This window comes from Pleurodeles waltl, chromosome 3_2, assembly GCF_031143425.1.
Source record: "Pleurodeles waltl isolate 20211129_DDA chromosome 3_2, aPleWal1.hap1.20221129, whole genome shotgun sequence".
Lineage (NCBI taxonomy): Eukaryota > Metazoa > Chordata > Amphibia > Caudata > Salamandridae > Pleurodeles > Pleurodeles waltl.
In genome coordinates this window covers 31612089-31638406 of record NC_090441.1, presented here as the reverse complement: position 1 = coordinate 31638406, position 26318 = coordinate 31612089, and the positions used below count along the sequence as shown (strand labels likewise).

Here is a 26318-nt window from a genome sequence, read left to right as displayed (position 1 = left end):
GAGTGTAAATGAGAGTGAGTGAGTGTGGGAGAGAGAGAGAGTGAGAGAGAGTGTGAGAGTGAGAGAGAGTGTGAGAGAGAGAGAGAGTGTGAGAGAGAGAGAGAGTGTGAGAGAGAGAGAGAGTGTGTGAGAGAGAGTGTGAGAGAGAGAGTGTGAGAGAGAGAGAGAGTGTGTGAGAGAGAGAGAGTGTGTGAGAGAGAGAGAGTGAGAGAGTGAGAGAGTGAGTGTGAGTGTGTGTGTCTGTCTGTCTGTCTCGTCCTCACCCCTAAAACTACCGGCCACCACTGCTAATAAGGTCTTGAAGAATTCTGTAAAATCCAAACAAATGTTAATGGATCCATGTTCAAGAGCATGGAAAAAGAGTAAACTTCAACGCACGGGGTGGAGCCTATGTGCGTCTCAGTGTCACCATTTTCGAAGGCGGAATGAAGTCATGATAGAGGCCAATGGTGCCACCTACTAGTGAGCAGGAGATATAGCAATGTTTACAGGCTTCAGTCTGGTGCCTGAGAAGATTTAAAAGGTGGGCAGTCTGCTTTTAGTAGCATACATAGAAAGAAATTCCCACTTCATGTCGCTTAGTTGTACAAACAAATACTTAAAAGTGACTGAATTTTGGGAGAGAAGATCTGGAAACTTTGAGAGCTTGACGTTCAACAGAGTGCTTAAGACATGAAATGTAAAAAAATGCCAAGCAAACCACCTAACAGGAAGACAGTGACTTTGGAATCCTGAACCCCTAATCAAGCACTTCAGCTGTAATGCCTTGGAAACATTATAGGATCCTTGTTTTGTTAATTTCCTAATTATCTTATGGTTAATGATAGCAAGAATGACATTAGGCTCAGGCATTTCCACTTCTTTTGCGCCCTGTTGAGGTAAGGGTCATGTTAATCATCATTGCTAAGCGATGTAATGGGAGATCTGCAATTTGGTTTTGAACAGAGAAGGATCTGCTTGGAAAGCACTAAATTATTAAGTCCAATATATCCACGGAGCTGCTGTTATTTATGTGAACTTGTACACACTCAGAAGCAACACCACTTCTAGGAAATAGTAGATCAAGTTCCAAAATCCCCGTTAAACGAACAGGAGTTGTTAGTATCTCCAAGTCCCTCCTGCTCAACTGATAGCCAGTATGGTAATGTTGAGACCTAGCAGATGAGTTTTTTTTTTTAGCTGATAAGTCTAACATTTACAGCCTAAGGAGTGACAACATTTACTACTGTTGAAGAATTACAGTTTACTAAACAAACCATCATAATAGTCTTCATTAACTGCCAAAAAGAGACAAACTGTGCAGTTTTTACAGTATATACAATCACATACCATACAATTTGAAAACACTGATTCATATTAACAATATCTAAATACAAAAAAATGTGGATATTGTAACTTCAATATTAATTATTATATGTCCTTTCTTAGATTAGTTTACATTGGTTGTTTTGATGAATAAATAATACAACCCAGATAAATAGGTATTAAGATGGCTCCCAGAAATGTCAAAGGGAGACAGCCATGCAACATCTCTTAACTTACAGCCAGAAATAAGATCGATGGCTTGTTAATAAATTCAGATTATTTTAATATAAAATATTCGTACAGTATACTATACATGGCTCCGACTGATCGCTCGCTAAACACAGCACTACTAGCTTAAACCAAACAGGTACATTAACCACATCTCGTGTTTAACAGAAATATTCTGTTAGCAGCAGCAGAACAAAAACTTGATTACGAATGAATATATTTGAAGAAGCTGGCCAAATAAACGCACAAACTTCATTAGGCGAGAGACAGTTCTCTGGCAGAGGACATCATACATTTAGTGTTCCCTTCAGGAAGGAGTTCGACACAACAGCAATTAGATTCGCCTCACTCTACAAATTCTACCCTCCTCGCCGCCCTTCCGTCCAATCTAATAGTCGTTGATCCCTTTTTATGTATCTTGCAGCATTTACTCTTTCAGTTAGAGTTAAATAATAGTTAATGTTGCGACAGAGATGAGAGTTAAAAAAAAAACCCGAACAGTTCTTGAGCCCTGCTGCCAGGGTGTCATGTCTCAGGCAGCTGGTTAATGTCAGTCAGGTTTGTGTCATTCAGGATCGCACGTATTCTCTCTAAGGACTCTGCTTGTCGAATCTTCTCCAACTGCACCTGCAAGTGAACAGAGGACACTGAGTGTTCGGGATCGCCACATGGAAGCAGATAATACGTATCTATATTTAATAAAGCAGTGGACCTCGATGTGCTGAAAAGAGTCAGACATACCATCTTTGATGACCTGTTCCTAGGTCTACAGGCCTACACTTGACAAAAATCCTGTGTGCCAGTGGTAAACTAACACAGCAGTCAGGGCCGTAAACTTCAACTACCAAAACTGCTAACCCGCATAAAATGTTCAGATGGAGTCATATTAAAGACATCTAAAAAGGGAGTATTTATATATTTACCAGATGGTTATTTTATCACCGTCGATTTAAAAAAAAATATACAATGACGACCAATAAGACATTTCTAATAGCCACTATGTCTCCATAAAGATACAAGAAAGTCATGTCTCGTTTTGTATTTCTGAAACATTACATATCGTATGTTTTTAATAAATGATGCACATTTTTTATTTGTTATACAACAATGAAAGTACTTTTGCCTAGCAAACATGTCCAATAAAATATACCCGAAGGTAAAATAGACCACATAAATTAAGAGATCCGCTTCAGAAGTGTGAGGCGGTGAAGGTTCCATGGCAAATAAGACTATTTGAAAACATTCCATAAATTAAAAAATGATGTACTCCAATGAATATTTTGTTTCTAGTGACAGTTAATATATTTAGCAAAGTTAAACCGATCCGTAAACTGTGTAAGATTAACTCATTACTTAACCATGTTATTTACAAAAAAGTGAACAAACAGATGTGCAGGTGTGAAAATAGGTAGTGGCTTTTTAATCAAGAGTCTGTCTGCAGCCAGGTTTATTTTCTATTGCTCCTGTGTGCTGATCCGTGAAAAAAGGCGTCAGCCACTTTATGTCGCTATCCTTAACACACTATGTGTAATACATCTGTGTTTAATAGAACTCTTCTCTGACGTATGGTCTTTTCAGATGCATACATGACACAAGCCTGGCAGCGGTGGCTACAGGTACTTGACCAATCTTGTTGCTCTCTAAAGTTGTGATGGCTGCCGGCAGTGCTGAGGATGAACCGCCATGATTACCAAGCCTAGTGAATCGGATGTAGGGGCTAGGATACTGCTTTCAGACCCATAAGAGTCACACTACTGGAGGATGAATAGTTATTGGTTTCCTTCAGGACAGGCCTTACATCACATCGCCATAATATTTTAGTGCATGTGCTCTGTAACTTCTTACTAGATCTAAAACTTGCCTGAAAATATTCTGACTCCCCTGACTTTTTATGCCTTTCAAGTTTTCAATGCAGATGTGTACTTAACAGATTTCATTTACAGTGTATGTAATTCCGCTATATAAACCCCAAATGCTTAAATACTAGACATGTAAACCACCAGCATCTTTTACATGTATCTCACTTGTCACCATATAAAGGAGCACCCATAGTGAAGTACAAGTTACTTACCTTCCGTAACGAAATATCTGGTAGAGACATATTCTACTTGCAGATTCCTTACCATAGAATATTCCTCCAGGCGTCAGACTTGATCGGAGATTTTTCTTCGCACAATAGCTTTGCGTGTCGGTAGGTGGCGTCGGTCGACTCTACAGGCATCGTGATGATGTCCGGAGTAGTACAAAGATGATGCCCTCACGCAGTGACGTCAGTTTCTTTTAACGACTTTCCACGCCAGAGCGCAGAGCCGCTAAGAACACTGAGTTTGGTGCACCAGAACTAAAGGACCTGAAAGGGGGAAACCCTATCCCTAGAAATCGGTTCGCAACCGGGGAGGATGGGTGGGCGGTAAGGAATCTGCAACTAGAATAGGTCTCTACCAGATATTTAGTTACCGAAGGTAAGTAACTTGTACATCTGATAGAGACTTCTAGTTGCAGATTCCTTACCTTAGAATAGACACCCAAGCAATGCCATCCTCGGTGGTGGGCTGCGAACCAAGATCACACTAGAAAGTCCTGTAGGACCGAACGACCAAAATAGCCGTCTGGAGGGACCTGACTGTCCAGGTGTAGGAAAATGGCTCCCTGTTCAGTTACCCCCTACTTTTTGCCTGATATTGATGCTGACTTGACTAAGAAGTGTGCTGGGACCCTGATAACCAGGCCCCAGCACCAGTGTTCTTTCAGTAAAAATATAACATTTTTTCCACAACTGGCTCACCCCTGGCACACAGATAAGACCCTTGTAAAAGGTACCAGTGGTACCAAGAGTCCTGTGACCAGGGAAAGTCCCTAAGGGCTGCAGTATGTACTGTGCCACCCTAAGAGACCCCTCACCTAACACATGCACACTGCCACTGCAGATTGTGTGTATTGGTTGGGAGAAAAAGGCAAAGTAGACATGGCATCCCCCTCAGAATGCCATGCACACCAAATACTGCCTGTGGCATAGGTAAGTCACCCCTCTAGCAGGCCTTAAGGCCTTACAGCCCTAAGGCAGGGTGCACTATACCACAGGTGAGGGCATAGCTGCATGAGCAATATGCCCCTACAGTGTTTAAGTAAATTCTTAGACATTTTAAGTACAGTGTGGCCATACTAAGTATATGGTCTGGGAGTTTGTCAAAACGAACTCCACAGCTCCATAATGGCTACACTGAATACTGGGAGGGTTGGTATCAAAATTCTCAGAATTATAAACCCACACTGACGCCAGTGTTGGATTTATTACAAAATGCACACAGAGGGCAACTTAGAAGATGCCCCCTGTATTTTACCCAATCCTTCAGTGCAGGACTGACTGGTCTGTGCTAGCCTGCCACTGAGACAAGTTTCTGCCCCCCTGCGGTGAGAGCCTTTGTGCTCTCTGAGGACAGAAACAAAGACTGCAATGGGTGAAGGTGCTTCTCACCTCCCCCTGCATGAATTGTAACACCTGGCGGTGAGCCTCAATGGCTCATGCCTTTTGTTACAACACCCCAGAGCATCCCAGCTAGTGGAGATGCCCGCCCCTCTGGCCACTGCCCCCACTTTTGGCAGCAAGGCAGGAGAGGATAATGAGAAAAACAAGGAGGAGTTACCCACCAGTCAGGACAGCCCCTAAGGTGTCCTGAGCCGAGGTGACCCCTGCCTTTAGAAATCCTCCATCTTGAGATTCGAGGATTCCCCCCAACAGGAATAGGGATGTGCCCCCTTCCCTCAGGGAGGAGGCACAAAGAGGGTGTAGCCACCCTCCGGGACAGTAGCCATTGGCTACTGCCCCCCTGACCTAAAAACACCCCTAAATTCAGTATTTAGGGGCGACCTTAAACCCAGGAAATCAGATTCCTGCACAAAGGAGAAGGACTGCTGACCTGAAAGCCCTGCAGAGATGACAGAGATGACAACCGACTTGGCCCCAGCCCTACCGGCCTGTCTCCAGACTCCAAGAACCTGCACAGTGACGAAACCGACAGGGACCAGCGACCTCTGAGGACTCAGAGGACTGCCCCGAACCCGAAGGACCAAGAAACTCCTGAGAACAGCGGCACTGTTCAACAACAGCAACATATTTGCAACAAAGAAGCTACTTTTAAAGAACTCTCTTCCCGCTGGAAGCGTGAGACTTCAAACACTGCACCCGATGCCCCCAGCTCTAGCTTCAGAGAACCAACACTGCAGAGAGGACTCCCAAGCGACTGCGAACTCGTGGGTAACCTGAGATGACCCCCCCGTACCCCCACAGCGACACCTGCAGAGAGGATCCAGAGGCTCCCCTTGACCGTGACTGTCTGGTAACAAGGAACCCTACACCTGGGCCAAGCACTGCACCCGCAGCCCTCAGGACCAAGAGGAACCAACCTCCAGTGCAGGAGTGACCAGCAAGCAGCCCTCTGCCTAGCCCAGTCGGTGGCTGGCCCGAGAAGCCCCACTGTGCCCTACCTGCAAAGCCTATGTGACCCCGGGTCCCTCCATCGCTTTCTATAGCAAACCTGACGCCAACTTTGCACACTGCACCCAGCTGCCCCTGTTCCGCTGAGGGTGTGTTTTGTGTGCCTGTTTGTATCTCCCCCAGTGCTCTACAAAACCCCCCCGGTCTGCTCCCTGAGGACACAGGTACTTACCTGCCAGCAGACCGGAACCGGAGCACCCCTGTTCTCCATAGGCGCCTATGACCTCTGCACCTGACCGGCCCTGTGTTGCTGGTGCAGTGATTTTGGGGTTGCCTTGAACCCCCAACGGTGGGCTGCCTATGCCCAGTAGACTGAACTTGTAAGTGCTTTACTTACTCAGAAACTTAACCTTACTTACCTCCTACAGGAACTGTTGATGTTTGCACTGTGTCCACTTTTAAGTTAGCTTATTGCCATTTTTATCTATACTGTGTATGTTACAGCTCTAATTCAAAGTTCCTTACTTACCTTTGTGGAGTACCTTGCATTTTATGTATTTACTTAAACTCTTGAATTTTGTGGTTCTAAAATAAATTAAGAAAATATATTTTTCTACATAAAAACTATTGGCCTGGAGTTAAGTCTTTGAGTGTGTGTTCCTCATTTATTGCCTGTGTGTGTACAACAAATGCTTAACACTACCCTTTGATAAGCCTACTGCTCGACCACACTACCACAAAATAGAGCATTAGATTTATCTAATTTTGCCATTATCAGCCTTTAAGGCGAACTCTTGGACTCTGTGCACACTATCTCTTACTTTGAGATAGTATATACAGAGCCAACTTCCTACACCAGGCAGTGGTGCTTAGCAAACGTGTGCAGGGACGCCCACGAAGCGGCCTGGCAGATATCAAGGACAGTAACTCAGAGTGCTAACGCAGTGGAAGCAGCAGTTGCTCTGGTGGAATGAGCATGCAAGCCTTCAGGAGGTTGCTTTTTGCCCAAAGCATAGCACATTTTGATGCAAAGAAGCACCCATTGAGAGATGGTACGCTTTTGCACAGCCTTCCCTTTTTTCGCACCCACATATCCAACGAAGAGTTGATCGCCCACCCGGAAATCTTTCATACGATTGAGGGAGAACACCAACGCTCTTTTTAGGTCCAGGTGGTGGAGTCTCTCCACCTCATGGGAAGGATGTGGGGGTGCTTTGAAAGTAGGCAAACTGATAGACTGGCCTACATGAAAGGGTGTAACCACCTTAGGAAGGAAGGATGCCCTAGTGTGCAACACACTTTGTCAGGGTGCACAGACAAGTATGGAGGTTTTGAGGAAAGGGCCTGTAGCTCACTCACCCTGCGAGCAGAGGTGAAAGCGACTAGAAAGAGTTTTGAAGGTGAGCAGCCGCAAGGGACAATTATGCATTGGTTCAAAGGGGGTACACATCAAATAAGTAAATACAAGATCCAGGTCCCACTGAGGCATGATGAATGGAGTGGGAGGAAATAAATGGGTGAGCCCTTTTAGGAATCTACTCACATTAGGAGATTTAAAGAGTGAGGGCTGATCAGGTAGCCTAAGAAAGGCCGAAATGGCAGATAAATACTCGTTAAGGGTGCCCAAAGCAGAGCCCTGCTGGGCTAAAGAAAGAATTAACAGAAGAACCTCTCACAGAAGGGCAGAAAGGGGATCAACAGATTTGTTGGTACACCATGCCACAAATTTATTCCAACGACAGTCGTATACAGTTTTAGTTGATGGACGCCTGGCTGGCAAGATAACATTGCAGACTTCGGGTGGAAGGGCAAAAGCCGTCAACTGCTGTCGCTCAATCTCAACGCATGAAGGCGAAGGTTGGACAGGTTCGGGCGAAGAACCGTCCCCTGTTGCTGCGACAGAAGATCCGCCCAAAGAGGCAGTCTGAGTGGAGGATTGATGGACATGCTCAAAGCTCTGGATACCACACTGTTCAAGCACAGTCCGGAGCCACCAAGATGACTTGGGCCCCGTCATTCCTGATTTTCTTGAGAACTCTGGGCAGAAGATGGATAGGTGGGAAAGTGTAAAGGAGGCTGGAGTTCCACTCGAGACGAAAAGCGTCTCCGAGCGAGTGCCGCCTTGGAAACTCCAACACGCAAAACAGCTGACATTGCAAGTTCTCTGCAGAGGCGAACAGATCTAACCAAGGCTCTCCCCACTGCTGAAAGAGACCTTGCACCACCTCTGGATGGAGACACCATTCGTGACTGGCTGTACATCGATGGCTGAGTTTGTCCGTTGTGGCATTGAGGGAGCCCACCAGATGTTGAACCATCAGGGTAATGCCCCGATGTTCCAGCCATGTCCAGAGGCGTAGTGCCTCCTGACAAAGGGTCCAGGACCCTACTCCACCCTGTTTGTTGGAGTACCACATGACGGTTGTATTGTCCATGAACACCTGCACTACTTTCCCTTTGAGAGAGGGAAGGAATGCTTTCAACGCAAGCCTGATCACCCGGAGCTCCAGCAGATTGATATGGAGCCCCAACTCCACCTGAAACCAGAGGCCTCTGGTCTCCGCCTCTCCCATGTGGCCACCCCAACTCGGAAGTGACGCATCTGTCATTATAGAGAGATCTGGTTGGGGAAGGGAGAGGGATCTGCCGTGGACCCAATTTGGATTCGAAAGCCACCACTGCAGGTCTTTCGCAGTTCCCTCTGAGATCTGGACCAGGTCAGAGAAATTACCCTGATGCCGCATCCACTGGAACTTCCGGACCCACTGCAGAGCCTGCATATGCCACCTGGCATGTGTTACTAGCAGGATGCAGGAGGCCATGAGGCCCAGCAGCCTCAGAGTCATTCTCACTGAAACCCAAGACCAAGGCCGAAAGATCGGAATCATAGCCTGAATGTCTTGGACTCGTTTTTCGGGAGGATAAGTCCAAAACTGCACTGTGTCCAGAACTGCCCCGACTTCGGCACGTTGATAGTGAACCTCAGAGTGTGCAGGAGGTTCGCCGAAGTCTGAAGGTGGGAGATGACTTTCTGGGCTGAGTCTGCCTTCAACAGCCAGTCGTCAAGGTAGGTGGAGACTGAAACCCCAAACCTGCGCAAATAAGCTGCAACCGGCGCCATCACTTTCGTGAACACCCGAGGTGCGCTGGTAAGGCCGAAGGGGAGCACGGTAAACTGAAAGTGCTTGTGACCTACCACGAATCGTAGGTAACGTCTGTGGGTAGGCAGGATGGGGCTGTGGAAATAAGCGTCCAGCAAGTCCAACGCTACCATCCAGTCTCCTGGGTCTAAGACAGATAGCACCTGAGCCAGGGTGAGCATTTCAAATTTCTCCTTTTTGAGAAAGCAGTTTAGGTCCCAAAGGCCCAGGATAGGACGTAAGCCCTTGTCCTTCTTTGGTATCAGAAAGTAGCAGGAATAATAACCACAACCTACTTCTGGCACAGGGACCTTTTCTATAGCTCCCTTGGCCAAAAGAGCCGTGACTTCCTGGCGGAGAAGCGCCAAATGATCCTACGGAAGGTGATTGAAAGATGGTGGCATGGGTAGTGGAGCAGATTCGAAAGGGAGGGAGTAGCCCTTTCGAACGATCTGCAAAGCCCACCCGTCTGTGGTGATATGTTCCCAGTGGGGCAGGTGATGGTGAATCCTGCCACCAACTGGATGGGAGTGAGGGGACGGACTAGGAGGGTTTGGAGGCTGCAGCGGGGGCAAAGGTGGACCAGACAGACCTCTGGTTCCCTGTCCCACGGCCACGTGGGATTCCGCGTCCTGGCCACACACAGGCTGACCAGCGTGTGAGGCACGGTGGCTGTGTGGAGGACGCAACAGGGCGCCCCTTCCGTGTCCACGAAAGGGGCGAAAAGCGTACTGTGGTGGGCGAGGGGCAGAGGAAAGACCGAGGAACTGAGCCGTAGCCAGGAATCCTTGAATCTCTCCAAGGCAGAGTCCGCTTCGTTTCTGAAGAGATGGGTGCTGTAGGAAGTTGGCTCTGTATATACTATCTCAAAGTGAGATAGTGTGCACAGAGTCCAAGGGTTCCCCTTAGGGGTTGATAGGGGCAACATTAGATAATGCTAATGCTCTATTTAGTGGTAGTGAGGTTGAGCAGTAGGCTTATCAGAGGGTAGTGTTCAGCATTTGTTGTACACACACAGGCAATAAATGAGGAACACCCACTCAAAGACTTAACTCCAGGCCAATAATTTATATATAGAAAAATATATTTTCTTGATTTATTTTAGAACCACAAGATTCACACAGGTAAGTAAGGAACTTTGAATTAAAGCAGTAGTACACACAGTATAGGTTAAAATGGCAATAAGCTATTTTAAAAGTGGACACTGCAAAAATCAACAGTTTCTGGGGGAGGTACGTATGGTTAAATTTCTGAGGTAAGTAAAGCACTTACAAGTTCAGTTTCCTGGGCATAGGCAGCCCACCTTTGGGGGTTCAAGGCAACCTCAAAGTTACCACACCAGCCACACAGGGCCAGTCCGGTGCAGAGGTCAAAGGAGGACCCAAAACACATAGGCACCTATGGAGAACAGGGGTGCTCCAGTTTCGGGCTGCTGGCAGGAAAGTACCCGAATCCTTGGGGAGCAGACCAGGGGGGTTTTGTAGAGCACTGGGAGGGGATGGGGGGGGTGGGGAAATCGACACAAACAGGCACACAAAACGCACCCTCAGCGGCAATGGGGCGGCTGGGTGCAGTGTGCAAAGTTGGCATCGGGTTTGCTATAGAAAGCAATGGAAGGGCCCGAGGGTCCCTAGAGGCGATGCAGGGAGGGCACAGGGGGGCTTCTCGGGCCAGCCACCGACTGGGCTAGGCAGAGGGCCGCCTGTACTGGAGGTTGGTTCCTTTCAGGCCTAGGGGCTGCGGGTGCAGTGCTTGGTCCAGGAGTCGGGTTCCTTGTTCCAGGCAGTCGCGGTCAGGGGGAGCCTCTGGATCCTCTCTGCAGGCGCCGGTGTGGAGGTACAGGAAGGTTGTCTCAGGTTACTCACGAGGTTGCAGTCGTCTGGGAGTCCCCTCTGCAGTGTTGGTTCATTGAAGCTCGAGCCGGAGGCATCAGCTGCAGAGGGTGAAGTCTCACGCTTCCGACGGGAAGAGTGAGTTCTTTAGAAGTTGTTTCAAAGTTGCAAAAATGTTGCTGTTGGTGAACAGCGCCACTGTTCTCTGGAGTTTCTTGGTCCATCGGTTTCAGGGTAGTCCTCTGAGTCCTCAGAGGTCGCTGCTCCCTGTCAGATGCGTCGCTGTGCTGGTTCTTGGTGTCTGTAGACAGGCCGGTAGGGCTGGGGCCAAGTCAGTTGTCGTCTCCGTCGTCTCTGCAGGGCTTTCAGGTCAGCAGTCCTTCTTTGCATAGGTTGCAGGAATCTCCTTTCCTGGGTTCTGCGTCGCCCCTAAATACTGAATTTAGGGGGGTGTTTAGGTCAGGAGGGCAGTAGCCAATGGCTACTGTCCTGGAGGGTTGGCTACACCCTCTTTGTGCCTCCTCTCTGAGGGGGAGGTGGAGCACATCCCTAATCCTATTGGGGGAATCCTCCAATCTCAAGATGGAGGATTTCTAAAGGCAGGGGTCACCTCAGCTCAGGGCACCTCAGGGGCTGTCCTGACTGGTGGGTGACTCCTTGTTTTTCTAATTATCTCCTCCAGCCTTGCCGCCAAAAGTGGGGGCAGTGGCCGGAGGGGCGGCCATCTCCACTAGCTGGGATGCCCTGGGGTGCTGTAACAAAAGGTATGAGCCTTTGAGGCTCACCGCCAGGTATTACAGTTCCTGCAGGGGGAGAGAAGCACCTCCACCCAGTACAGGCTTTGTTTCTGGCCACAGAGTGACAAAGGCACTCTCCTGATGTGGCCAGAAACTCGTCTGGTTGTGGGAGGCTGGCAGAAACTGGTCAGCTTAACACTAGGAGTTGGACTCGTATTCAGGGGGCATCTCTAAGATGCACTCTGGGTGTATTTTACAATAAATCCCACACTGGCATCAGTGTGCATTTATTGTGCTGAAAAGTTTGATACCAAACTTTCCAGATTTCAGTGTAGCCATTATGGAACTGTGGCTTTGTGTTTGACAAACTCCCAGACCATATACTCTTTATGGCTACCCTGCACTTACAATGTCTAAGGTTTTGCTTAGACACTGTAGGGGCATAGTGCTCATGCACATATGCCCTCACCTGTGGTATAGTGCACCCTGCCTTAGAGCTGTAAGGCCTTCTAGAGGGGTGACTTAGAGAGTTGGTCGTATCCAGCCCACAACCGATTGTGAACTTTGCAGCGTCTCTCCTATTTTCACAGCTTGGGAGACGATAGCACAGGCCGCCTCCGGTAACTGCAGCAGGACTTGCGCAACCGTATCCCACAAAGAGTGGGTATAGCGGCCCAAAAGACATGCAGCAGTCACAGACCGCAGCGTGAGACTGGAGGAACAAAATAACTTCTTGCCAAACTTCCAGCCTTTTAGATTCCCTATCCGGAGGTGCGTAAAGGAACGCGCCTGAAGAAGAGGAAGCCTGGATAACAAGACTCTCAGGCGTGGGGTGTTGGGACAGGAATTTAGGGTTGTTCAGTGTGGGCCGATGATGGCGTGCAATAGTCCTATTCACAGGAGCCACAGTGTTGGGTTTGGACCCTGTACCTGAAAGGACATCGGTGAGGGCTTTATTAAATGGCAAAAGGGGTTCTGAAGTAGAAGCCCCAGGCTGAAGCACCTCAGCCAGGAGATTAGAACTGACCTCTACTGTAGGAAGCTCAAGGCCAAGGACCTCAGCTGCCCTACTGACGACCATGCCATAAGTTTCTCCCTCCGCCATAGCCACAGTAGGAGGAGACAGTATGCCAGATTCAGGAGAAGTATTCAGACCACTGGCTTCACCCAATTCCTGTGCCCAGTCCATAGTAGGGCCTTCCTGGTATTCATAAGGGTCCAGAGACCCCTCCTATTCCTCCCCATATTCATACCCATAGGAAAAAGGGTCCAAATCCAAACTGGGGCGAATGAGCCCCATCGAAGCCGAAGGCGGCGACGGCCGACGCCGCTCCAACTCTAAATCGTCGGGGATAAGAATTGGGTCAACGTCAATAGTGGGCGCCACTGATGTCGGGAGCGTAGATAATCGACTCGGCGCCGGGCTAGGTCTCAAGGGTGTGACCGGCGCAGGTGCCGATCCACGTACGGATCCAGAGGTGACCTCGGTGGCCGGGGCCGAAGCCGCCAGTGCAGAACCCGAAGGCCCCTCAGCTGAACCCCTTGGGCCCAAAGGCGCCATATCGTGGTCGGCCTGCCCGAATATGAGGCACATGGCCTCGTAAAACTCTTTTAGTTTCCTGGAAACTCGGGGAAGCACGGAGCCGACCCAGACGCAGGCTCCGAGGACGGAGGCCTAGTGCGTGGACGTTCTTTCTGTGTCGCGTTGGCCGAGCGACGGGGCGAAGTCGGGAGAGCGATGGGACTTCGTCGATTTCTTCTTCTTCTTCTCCGAGGATTTAGAAGAAGATGAGTGGTGATGACTCCGCGACCGATCTCGAGACCTTCCTCTCGAACGAGACCGGGACCTATGGGGAGTGGAGTGCCGGCCGCCATGAGCTTTAGGGACCGCTTCCTCAAAGCCTTTGGGTGCATGGGTCGACACTCGGAGCACGACTTCACGTCATGGTCGCACTCGAGGCACCAAAGATAAACGCAATGAGGATCTGTCACTGACATCGTCCGATGGCAGTCCTCACAAGGCTTGAACCTGGCCTTTTGGGACATCCGCGACGCACCAAAGTCGCACAGAAAAAACTCAACTAAACAGTTGAAATTGGCCAAAAATTGGCCAGGGTAGCTCTTCTCTGGATTAGCATGTGGCACGGAAAGAAAAGAACTGACGTCGCTGCGCGAGGGCGACGTCTATGTACTACTCCAGACATCATCAAGGTGACCACGATGCCTACGACGCCTGCAGAGTCGACCAACGCCACCTACTGACGTGCAAGGATATTGCTTGAAGAAAAATCTCCGGATCCAGTCTGACGCCTGGGGGAAAATTCTATGGTAAGGAATCTGCAACTAGAAGTCTCTATCAGCTTATACATTTACTAATAATCCCGTCCCCCGATATACTTCCGTAAAAAAAATGCTGTCGAGAGATTTCTGATTTCTGTTTTTGCATCATTAAAGAAGTAACTTAGCTTGGGCAGACATTGCTGATCCGGACCAAATTTCTCTGGATGACATTTTTTTAAATGGTGTATGTGTTGCAGTGATAACGTAATATTTCAGGAACCATGAGACCTATAATACTTCATCTTGGTGTCAAAACATAGATTTTGAGGCTCAAGTAATCTTCTAGAGAGACAAAACTCCTCACATCAACCTTTCCACCATTTTCCAAAACTGCAGCTATAATAGACAAAGAAGAGATATTGTTAGAAATGGGGTCTTTGGTTGACAGTCAGGTTACCCCCTGTTCAAGCAAGGACCCTCACTCTAGTTAGGATAAAAGAGAATCACCCTCAGCTAACCCCTGCTTACCCCCTTGGTAGCTTGGCAGAGCAGTAGGCTTAACCTCAGAGTGCTGGGCGTAAAGTATTTGTACCAACACACACAGTAACTTAATGAAAACACTACAAAATGACACAACACCAGTTTAGAAAAATAGGAAATATTTATCTAGACAAAACAAGACCAAAACGACAAAAATCCAACATACACAAGTCAAGTTATGATTTTTTAAAGGTTTAAAATAAAAAGAGTCTTTAGGTAGTTGTAACACCACACTAGCGCTGCTAGCGTGAAAATGTACCTGGTTTGCGTCAAAAATAACCCCGCACGGGCGGTGTGCGTCGAAAGTAACCCTGCACGGCTGTGTGCGTCGAAAACAACTCGGCACGGCAGTGCGCGTTGAAAAAGCCAGCCACACGACGATCCGAAAGTCCCGCGGCGCAGGGTGCGATCTCTCAGCCTCCGTCAGCGATGCTGCGCGTCGTTTCTCCTGCTCCGGGCGTCGGTTTTTCGGTCGCGTTTCCTGCGGCGTCGTTTCTCAGCTGCGGAACCGGCGTCGCGTCGTTTTCTCAGCCGCGATCGGATTCGCGTCGATCTTTTCTCCGCACGGCGCTCGGTGCGTGTATTTTTGTCCTTAGGCTGCCAGCCTCTCCTTTCAGGGTCCCAGGAACTGGAAGGGCACCACAGAGCAGAGTAGGGGTCTCTCCAGAGACTCCAGGTGCTGGCAGGAAGAAGTCTTTGCTATCCCTGAGACTTCAACAACAGGAGGCAAGCTCTACATCAAGCCCTTGGAGATTTCTTCTTCAAGATGGAAGGCACACAAAGTCCAGTCTTTGCCCTCTTACTCTGGCAGAAGCAGCACTGCAGGAAAGCTCCACAAAGCACAGTCACAGGCAGGGCAGCACTTGTTCCTCAGCGATCAGCTCTTCTCCAGGCAGAGGTTCCTCTTGATTCCAGAAGTGTTTCTAAAGTTTGTAAGTTTGGGTGCCCTTCTTATACCCATTTTAGTCTTTGAAGTCACCTTCCTTCAAAGGGGACTCACACCTTCTTGTGAAATCCTGCCTTGCCCAGGCAAGGCCTCAGACACACACCAGGGGGTTGGAGACAGCATTGTCAGAGGCAGGCACAGTCCTTTCAGATGAGAGTGACCACTCCACCCCTCCCTCCTAGCAGAGATGGCTACTCAGGAAATGCAGATTACACCCCAGCTCCCTTTGTGTCACTGTCTGGTGTGAGGTGAAAAACAACCCAACTGTCAAACTGACCCAGACAGGGAATCCACAAACAAGGCAGAGTCACAGAATGGTTTAAACAAGAAAATGCTCACTTTCTAAAAGTGGCATTTCCAAACTCACAATCTCAAAATCAACTTTACTAAAAGATGTATTTTTAAATTGTGAGTTCAGGGATCCCAAACTCCACATGTCCATCTACTCTCTAGGGGAATCTACACTTTAATCATATTTAAATGTAGCCCCCATATTATCCTATGAGAGAGAGACAGACCTTGCAACAGTGAAAACGAAATTGGCAGTATTTCACTGTCAGGACATATAAACCACATTACTATATGTCCTACCTTATCCATACACTGCACCCTGCCCTTGGGGCTACCTAGGGCCTACCTTAGGGGTGCCTTACATGTAAGGGAAGGGAAGGTTTAGGCCTGGCAAGTGGGTACACTTGCCAAGTCGAATTTACAGTGTAAAAATACACATACAGACACTGCAGTGGCAGGTCTGAGACATGATTACAGAGCTACTTATGTGGGTGGCACAACCAGTGCTGCAGGCCCACTAGTAGCATTTGATTTACAGGCCCTGGCACCTCTAGTGCACCTTACTAGGGACTTACTAGTAATTCCAATATGCCAATCATGGATAAACCACTTACATACAATTTAAACAGGAGAGCATATGCACTTTAGTACTGGTTAGCAGTGGTAAAGTGCTCAGAGTTGAAAAGCCAACAGCAACATGTCAGAAAAAAATAGGAGGCAGGAGGCAAAAAAGACTGGGGATGACCCTGCATAAGCAAAAGTCCAACACGACCCCCTACCAGCCTAAAGCCAGGGGAGAACAATCAATACCTTGATGTACTTCCCTGATTGGGGCGATAGAACAGGGACCCAGGCCCACAACAGCAGGGGCATGTTCCAGTTCTACGCCTTCCTGACTCCAGTTGGATCCCTCTGTCCATACTCTCAGGGCCCACTAAGCTAACCCATGGGGAACCCCTCTCCACATCTACAGACACCATCTGTGCAACACCTAACTTTACTTTGCTCACAGATGTATTGCAATGGGCAGATAGTACCACCAGGGCCAACACAGTGGTGTTGCCCACTCCACCCCCGGGGTGTGACTCTCGTCCTCCCCCCCCCAGGGGCAACTCTGTCCACCAGGACAGCAAGCCACAGTGGCCCCAGACAACTGTCAGGGATGAGAGCCCGACCTCAGGCCTCTCTAACCACTGTGACTGTGGAGAGTGGGGGGTGGTAGCCCCAGGTGCCTGGCACCCTTTGACCACTCTCTCTTCCACCAGGTCAGGGATGACAACCTGACCCTGGTCCTCCCCTCTGGGGCTCTGTACCCTCCCTGCAGAAGCGGCACCCCCAGAGTCAAAAACTGTCAGGGTGCTTGTAGAAGCAGTCCTGCACAATTCTTCCATCAGTGCAGGGATGTTAACCTGCAACTGATCCTCCAACCTGGGGTCTGTACCTTCAGGTTGGACCAGGGCCAGGGGTGAGGCTTCCCTCCCCCTGCCCTCTCTCCTGGGGTCCTGAACCACCCAACTAGGAGTGACCCCCCCAGAAGACAACATGGTAGGGGCACTGTTAGCAGTAGCCCCTTCCTCCAGGTCAGGGGGGACACCCTTAACCTGGCCTCCCAATCCAGGGTCTGTACCCACAGACTGGATCACTGCCTGGCAAACCAGGACTTCCTGGGGGGCATACCTACCCCCTACCAGGTCAGAGGTTACCCTCTGAACCTGGTCATCCAACCCAGGGTCACCACCCTGCGGTTGAACCATTGCCTGGCACACCAGGACTTCCAGGGGGGCACACTTACCCCCCCTCAAGGGACACACTGTCCCGAAGGGCCACACAAGAGTCTGGCTGGCGCAGGTCTCCTGACCTCTGCCCATCTGACAGAGTCTGGATTCCCCCCAACCCAGAAATGGTCTCACCAAGGTCATTCATGGGGGGCTCTGCTCTCAGAGCTGACCCCTGACCCTCCAGGTTCTCCACTGGGGTCCGCAACCCCCTCTCAACCCTCTGTCCGGACTTCTGCACCCCCTCACTAGGAGTGGTACTGCCAGACACCAGAACTGGTGGGACGCTGGCTACAGCCGCCACCCCAAGTTCTCCTGACACTGTGGGGTCTCCCTCAACAGATGGCCCTATGGTACAGGCTAGGCTCCCTTCCTGGTGTTCCCGCAGGGAACCCTCCAGGACCTGGGACCGGATCTCGGGCACCTTGGGCCTCAACCCATCCCCATTCCCTCTCCTCTGAGACTGGACATGGGGTCCCTCACCCATCCCACTACACTGGGACCTACCTGGGACACTACAATCCTTCCCTACCTCACCTGGTTGGGAACTACCTAGACCACTCCTCTCAGGAGCACCCCCAAATGCCTCTTCAGACTCTCTGGTACTCACCCAGAAGTCTGCCTCCATTGTAAGCTCCCTGGGGTCAGAGAACTCACACTCCACCTGGTGTTGGCATAGCTCTGGAACATAAGGACTAGACATATGCTCTCCAGCAATTACATCACTCAGCCCCTCACATGAATTAACCAAAGTACCCTTCACCCAACCATCCAGTGACTCTGCCTTGAAAAAGCACCCCACATCACCCTCCTGAGACTGGTGAGACAGTACCTGACTGTCCCTGACACTCAACCCACACTCTTCTGGGATGTTTTCACACTCCATAACCAGGACTTCTACCTGGGGGGAACCCCTCTCCCTGTCACTCTCACCTAGAGTCAGTAGAGTGTCCCTCCCACCAGTAGGAATATGACTCCCCATGCCAGTTCCCCAATCCACCTCAGGGACCCTGTGCATCACTGGAGCTACCTCATACCCCTGAACCTCCTGGCGTGTGTTAACTCCCTCCTTCAAGTAGGGCACCACCTCTCTGGGCATGTGCACTTCTGCAGCATCACTGGATATACAATTGTTGCTGCCACCATTCCAGCTGGACTCAGCCCTCATGACTTCCAGCTCTTTCAATTTAAGCTCGTAAGCATAAATCATTTTTTTAATCTCTAAGTTCCTCCTCCTTTCTTCCAACTCTTCCCACTTGTCATACTCCCTTTGCATCCTCAACTTTTCTGCCTCCAACCGGCGAACCCTTTCTGCCTGTCTGTCCTGTAACTCTTCAGGAGTCAGACCCTTGGGTGACACCCTGCCATCCCTCCTGGGGACCCTCCCCCCAGGCGTAACAGGTTCTTCCACTACACCACTGTGTATCCTCTGCACTTCCCCACCCACATTCTCCTCCTCTGTGTGCCCTCCAGCCTTCTTGATTGTCACCCCGGCCCTCTGTGCCTTTTGCAGCTCCCCCTCCCTGGTGGAGCTCTTAGTGGGACAGTCAAGATCTTTAAGGAACTGTTTCAATTGAGCAACTGAGTACTCCTTCAGTTTCTCCATTTCAAACACAGCTCCAGCTGTTGCATCTCCAGATTGAGACATGATGGTCACAAGTGCAAAGTTCCAAAGGCAGAAAATAAGTTCCCAATGAAGTAAAAAGAATCAGTCAAGGGATCAGCAAAATCATGGAAGTAGAACAAAAAGAGTCCTTAAGAGAAAAATCAAAAGATCACCAAACAAGTAGTATGTGGTCACGTAGTGGTCTGAGATCAAAACAGTAGTGTACACTTAATTACTGTATGTCAAGTACAAATACAAGTCCAATCCCGACCGCTGGTCACCAATGTTAGAAATGGGGTCTTTGGTTGACAGTCAGGTTACCCCCTGTTCAAGCAAGGACCCTCACTCTAGTTAGGATAAAAGAGAATCACCCTCAGCTAACCCCTGCTTACCCCCTTGGTAGCTTGGCAGAGCAGTAGGCTTAACCTCAGAGTGCTGGGCGTAAAGTATTTGTACCAACACACACAGTAACTTAATGAAAACACTACAAAATGACACAACACCAGTTTAGAAAAATAGGAAATATTTATCTAGACAAAACAAGACCAAAACGACAAAAATCCAACATACACAAGTCAAGTTATGATTTTTTAAAGGTTTAAAATAAAAAGAGTCTTTAGGTAGTTGTAACACCACACTAGCGCTGCTAGCGTGAAAATGTACCTGGTTTGCGTCAAAAATAACCCCGCACGGGCGGTGTGCGTCGAAAGTAACCCTGCACGGCTGTGTGCGTCGAAAACAACTCGGCACGGCGGTGCGCGTTGAAAAAGCCAGCCACACGACGATCCGAAAGTCCCGCGGCGCAGGGTGCGATCTCTCAGCCTCCGTCAGCGATGCTGCGCGTCGTTTCTCCTGCTCCGGGCGTCGGTTTTTCGGTCGCGTTTCCTGCGGCGTCGTTTCTCAGCTGCGGAACCGGCGTCGCGTCGTTTTCTCAGCCGCGATCGGATTCGCGTCGATCTTTTCTCCGCACGGCGCTCGGTGCGTGTATTTTTGTCCTTAGGCTGCCAGCCTCTCCTTTCAGGGTCCCAGGAACTGGAAGGGCACCACAGAGCAGAGTAGGGGTCTCTCCAGAGACTCCAGGTGCTGGCAGGAAGAAGTCTTTGCTATCCCTGAGACTTCAACAACAGGAGGCAAGCTCTACATCAAGCCCTTGGAGATTTCTTCTTCAAGATGGAAGGCACACAAAGTCCAGTCTTTGCCCTCTTACTCTGGCAGAAGCAGCACTGCAGGAAAGCTCCACAAAGCACAGTCACAGGCAGGGCAGCACTTGTTCCTCAGCGATCAGCTCTTCTCCAGGCAGAGGTTCCTCTTGATTCCAGAAGTGTTTCTAAAGTTTGTAAGTTTGGGTGCCCTTCTTATACCCATTTTAGTCTTTGAAGTCACCTTCCTTCAAAGGGGACTCACACCTTCTTGTGAAATCCTGCCTTGCCCAGGCAAGGCCTCAGACACACACCAGGGGGTTGGAGACAGCATTGTCAGAGGCAGGCACAGTCCTTTCAGATGAGAGTGACCACTCCACCCCTCCCTCCTAGCAGAGATGGCTACTCAGGAAATGCAGATTACACCCCAGCTCCCTTTGTGTCACTGTCTGGTGTGAGGTGAAAAACAACCCAACTGTCAAACTGACCCAGACAGGGAATCCACAAACAAGGCAGAGTCACAGAATGGTTTAAACAAGAAAATGCTCACTTTCTAAAAGTGGCATTTCCAAACTCACAATCTCAAAATCAACTTTACTAAAAGATGTATTTTTAAATTGTGAGTTCAGGGATCCCAAACTCCACATGTCCATCTACTCTCTAGGGGAATCTACACTTTAATCATATTTAAAGGTAGCCCCCATATTATCCTATGAGAGAGAGACAGACCTTGCAACAGTGAAAACGAAATTGGCAGTATTTCACTGTCAGGACATATAAACCACATTACTATATGTCCTACCTTATCCATACACTGCACCCTGCCCTTGGGGCTACCTAGGGCCTACCTTAGGGGTGCCTTACATGTAAGGGAAGGGAAGGTTTAGGCCTGGCAAGTGGGTACACTTGCCAAGTCGAATTTACAGTGTAAAAATACACATACAGACACTGCAGTGGCAGGTCTGAGACATGATTACAGAGCTACTTATGTGGGTGGCACAACCAGTGCTGCAGGCCCACTAGTAGCATTTGATTTACAGGCCCTGGCACCTCTAGTGCACCTTACTAGGGACTTACTAGTAATTCCAATATGCCAATCATGGATAAACCACTTACATACAATTTAAACAGGAGAGCATATGCACTTTAGTACTGGTTAGCAGTGGTAAAGTGCTCAGAGTTGAAAAGCCAACAGCAACATGTCAGAAAAAAATAGGAGGCAGGAGGCAAAAAAGACTGGGGATGACCCTGCATAAGCAAAAGTCCAACAGATATGTATAGAAATGAAACAAAGATTTATTTTTTTAAAAATCCTTTTAGGTATACAGCAAACAATGTTTATGATCTGAACATGAAAAAATGTTTATCAGTCCTGTTTTAGACAAGTTTTCATAGTTCACTTTATTTGTTTCTGCAATCACTTATGGTACTTTTGCAGAATGTTGAATATCTTAGAAGGGCATATCGAAAGGGACAACTTTTTGTAGCACAGGTTTTGCAAGTACATGTATGTGTAAGTTCTATGGGTAGAGGCTTTCGAAATTTTGTAGGTTTTAGCACCCCATCATTATCTTCCCAACCAAATTCACACAAATCTTTCTCTACACATGCTTGATCCAAAACATCTACACATCTGATCAAGTAGAACGCTCTTTTAATGTGTCCACGCAGAGAATATAATGTCAGTGGAAGGTCACTTGGCAGAATTGATCTCTTGAACTCACTGTACTGAAGATCGTCAAATGTATGACAGTAAAAACTTGTTTTCCACACATGCACAATGTATTCTTCTCTGTCTTTAAAGTCACATTCTTCTTCTGTCTCAGCAAATACTTCGGAAACTTCACAGGTTCAGCAGTTAAAGCTCCAAAGCTCTGTTCCAATTTTACGCCTAGTGTCATCACCCGTAGGAATATGTGCCTTTATAAGAACACTGGCCATCTCTGGGTCAAGTTTCTTGAACAGAATATGAAGCGGGATTAAGTATCTTTTCTCGCCTGTTCCATAACATATTCATAACTCTGACAATCCCTAACTTATGAACACTGCAACACAGCTAATTAGCACAATAATAACATATGTGTCATTTGACAGTACAATGACTCGATTGGAACCATTTTGAACAGCCCACTCAACATGTGGCACAATAAGATCATCAGCTTTCTCCAATTTGCTAAGTTCTTGAACAATGTGGACCGTACCCTTTTAATATATCTTTGTCGGCACCAAATCCTCATTGACAATCATTTTTTTTACAATAATTGGAAATTCAGTGTTCACTGATGTTTTGGCGAGTTAACATCTCCAGGTTCATCTTCTTCGATATTGATGAACAGAAATTATCAAGTTGCACAGGTATAGGTGTCAATTTTTTTATGCAGGCAAGGTCAATTATTTCATTTGTAGACGTTCATCAGATTCTCTCATATACCTTGACAGATTGTTCAGGATAACTGTCAAAGAATGTGCAGTTCTTGCAAGGTTCACACTGACTTTGATATCTGTAGAACAAAATGAACGACCTCTCTCCTATGTTTTGCAAAGATGAAATTTTTACCATTCTCAATTGTGACATAGTCCACAACAACAGCAGTTTTCAATAAGGACACCCTTTTGAAATTAAATTCTGCAGGTAAGAGCTTTTTTCGCGCTTTTGTACAAGTTTGTGCTTCACTGTCTTGGTTTCAGAGTCCCCATCAATTAATGTGTTTGTTGGAAGATCATGTACAGAATGGCCTTGATAAATTCACCTATTTCATTTGCTATATCCATCTCTCTATGTGCTTGTTAAATGTGTTTTTTGTAACCTTTTTCGTAGTGACTGGTTGGGCAAAACTCTTACTAAGGCAATTAAAAGCGTGGAAGTTTAGCTTTAGTGATTATGTTAAACAGCCTTTTCTCTTTCAATACAAATATCTCCTGTTTCAGTTCTGCGTAAAGTTTAGATCCTTGTTCCAGGACATCTAGCAGGCATGTCTTTATATCATTATCCACATATTGTTTGGTCACGAAGTTGCGCAGTCACACAGGCTCAGTCATTCCAAAGGGGTATCCCTACTGCTGCATGGAATGAAGAAGGATGTCAACATGTTTATTAAATCGTTCCTCTCTCTTTCTCACAAGTTTGTGGCAAGGAACAGTTTCACGATGGTCCAATACTTTTGAATTTGTCCTCTCTCTCAAAACACTGCAAATAGAAAGGCCTTCATGGTAAACAAGCTGCCGTTGAGCAACATATTCCCTGTTAAGTGTCTGAGCAACAATCCCTTCGGTGCTTTTCTGTGATCTCTGGATTATCTGTTCCAATTTCATATCTGGAGCCACAACATTGAAGCTTCTCTCTATCACCACAAAATGTCACTGGATTAATTTTCTGTAGAGGTATGGTTTTTCCAGCTCTAGCTTCCAAATACCAGGACCCATTTCTCAGATAGTTTATGCAATCAAATTCGTGAAACACAGTAATCAATAACTCCACTGTCTCCATGTGCAGCTCCCAATCACCTTCCCAATCAGCATGTACCAAATTTTCACTAAAGCTATCATCTGTAAAACATTTCCCCAGTACTTTCAAAGGTCTGATTTTTCTGAACATTGTTCGACAAACTCTACAAACACTGTTTTCTGATTTTGAACTGAGTGTATTGAACATTGCCTGGCTTTGTATTATGTCTTTTGAATGAAGTGCATCCTGTGCCTTGTTCACTTCTGAGATAAGATATGCAAAACCTAATTTGTCATTCATGTTCCAAAAAGCATTCCAACGTAATGTTACCATAGCCTCAGATATGATGAGCATACCTTGTAAGGAACAAGCATGATGAGTTCCGCTCAATACTGACTGGACAGTTTTGCTTCCAAAGATGTCAGCCTCAATAAGTGCCTTGTCTATGCCACATCCACTGAGATAACTACCTGCACACGGCAACACAACTTTTGTCACATGGAAAATGCCCCTCATTGGATAAAGATCATCAAATTCTACTGGATTGCTCATAAAAATGTCAGCTACACTACGGAAAACACCTTAATCGCAGACAATTTATCAGGATAGACTGGTCTTCAAGCTGAGCACCTACATTTTGGAATTTTTTTAGAGCTGTGTATGCTGTTGCATAGTCTGTGACTGAAGATGGTATTATGGGTAAAAACAGTACCGTCTTAAGTGGGACCGTATTCTGGGAGATCAGAGCATGAATTCCAGCCCACGGAGGAACTGGCTTTTTTTCTCCGTCCTCCAGTCCGCACTGCATAAGCGATATAAGTTCAGTTAAATCAGCTTTGCAGACCATGGAATCAGGTAGAAGTAGATCCATGACCTGAACCCCTTTGAAACTTTCTGGTAGACTGGGACGTGTTGATGTCTTGTAGTGATCTTGCACATGGCAAGGCAGTTGGGTTATAAGTTTGCAGCTTCGTTTGTTTATGCCTATGGGCGACACAGCTTGTTTTCCAGCAGCTACTTCATTGGTACAGTCTTGAAAAAACATCATAGCAGTAACATGTGAGGTGGAAATGCTAGACAAAGAGCTGTCTGAAAAATTAAAATTATCAAAAGCTGCAATTGTAAATCCTTTCCTGGTAAAATGACTTGGAAGTGGTGTATTGTTGGGTTCACAGACTTTTACAGCATGAGCTGCTAACATGTTCCTGTTCCGTACTATGTTATTATAACTTGTTGATACACCAATCCTATTCATTGAAGTGATTAACTCTACTTTTGTGCTTATTGTAGATTGCGTGGGCAGTCATCAAGTATAGCGGAGCTTTCCTTTTTCCACAATGCAATTCATAAAACATGATTTGGAAAAGATAGTACATTTGCACAGCATAAGCCTGTCAGTTCATGGGACTGTCTTCCACTTCTTCGCTTATATCGTCAAAGCCATCATCAATATTGTAGGTTTCTGTTCCGAACTCAAAAACTTTAGTTTGTAACTGTTTTGCTTTGCTGATATTAAACAATGATGTAATAAAATGACATCAGGCATTCTTGTTGACTCCCAAGATTTGCAAAGCTCTGGGGCATTACAAAATGTGTCATTAAGACCAAAATCTAAATCTTTCAGGACATTTCTTAAAATGGTTCCTGCTGAATTTACTGCATCCTGTGATCTTAATGTGGTAGCAAGAACTTCAGGGGTCAAATCAGTTGAGAACACCATAAGCGGCTTGTTCTTTTTGTTAGACTGATAAAAGTGAATTCAGTCATTGTACATTTTCACCATAAAAATCCTAATTTCTTTATTATGGATCAATACAGTTTCATCAATGTTGACCATTATTTCTATGATTTCACTGAGTGTGAACCCATAGCCAGCACTCAAGAGTGGCTTTAAAACTTAATTTGCTATTTCAAAGACTGCAAACTTAACTAAAGGCTGGCTATTACATTGCTGCTGAGAGCTCACTGTACATTCCTATTTTTGAATGTATGCACGCGTGCAGTTCAGGTGGGCTTACAAATCCGCAGCAAAAGCATTCACCTCGCTGTTTAGATCAGCTACTCGGCTGAAAACGTCATCTTGAAAGAAACTAGCTGCAGATAAAAACACGTTTGCCCTTTGAGACTCACATACTCTGTATTTTGTTCTTTCGTCAATCCCTCTAGTCCTTGTTCTGGCTAAACCACAGATAATACATTGAAGATCCTCTGTTTTACGAGCAGTTGGTGGTGGTGAATGAGGGTTTAAGTCATCGATATTGTAAGTGGATGAGCACTGGGTTTGGTTGTTGTCGCTTTCTCAGAAGACTCGGATTCTTGCTGTGATTCACTGGTTTCTACTATGTTTTGACCATTTTTCCCAGGTTTCTTTCCATTGGATATGACTTGTAGCACTTGTTACAACGATCAAATATTTGATCCTTTTCACCCATCAGTTTCAATCTTTTGAGAACTTAGTCTTGCCGTATTTCTGCAGCATCTTGAACTCTCTTCTGTCCAGCCGCAGTTGATGTTAGTTTTTCTTCTGGATATGTTTGGCATATGACACATTTTTCTTTGTTGAAGGAGTCCTCAGATCTTGTAGTTAGTGTTTAAAGTAAATTTATTGTATGATTATTT

At 47.1% G+C, this 26318-nt stretch overlaps 1 protein-coding gene across 2 annotated transcripts in view; it reads right to left on the bottom strand.

Annotated features, from left to right (window-relative positions):
• Positions 1 to 1564: 1564 nt before the first annotated feature.
• Positions 1565 to 26318, bottom strand: part of RABEP1 (rabaptin, RAB GTPase binding effector protein 1) — a 749444-nt gene continuing 724690 nt past the window's right edge. For both annotated transcript variants that reach the window (XM_069226667.1, XM_069226669.1), the window contains one exon: positions 1565 to 2160. In XM_069226667.1, coding sequence (XP_069082768.1) covers positions 2059 to 2160 — 102 coding nt within the window. In that variant the 3' untranslated portion in view covers positions 1565 to 2058. The remainder of the gene's footprint in view (positions 2161 to 26318) is intronic.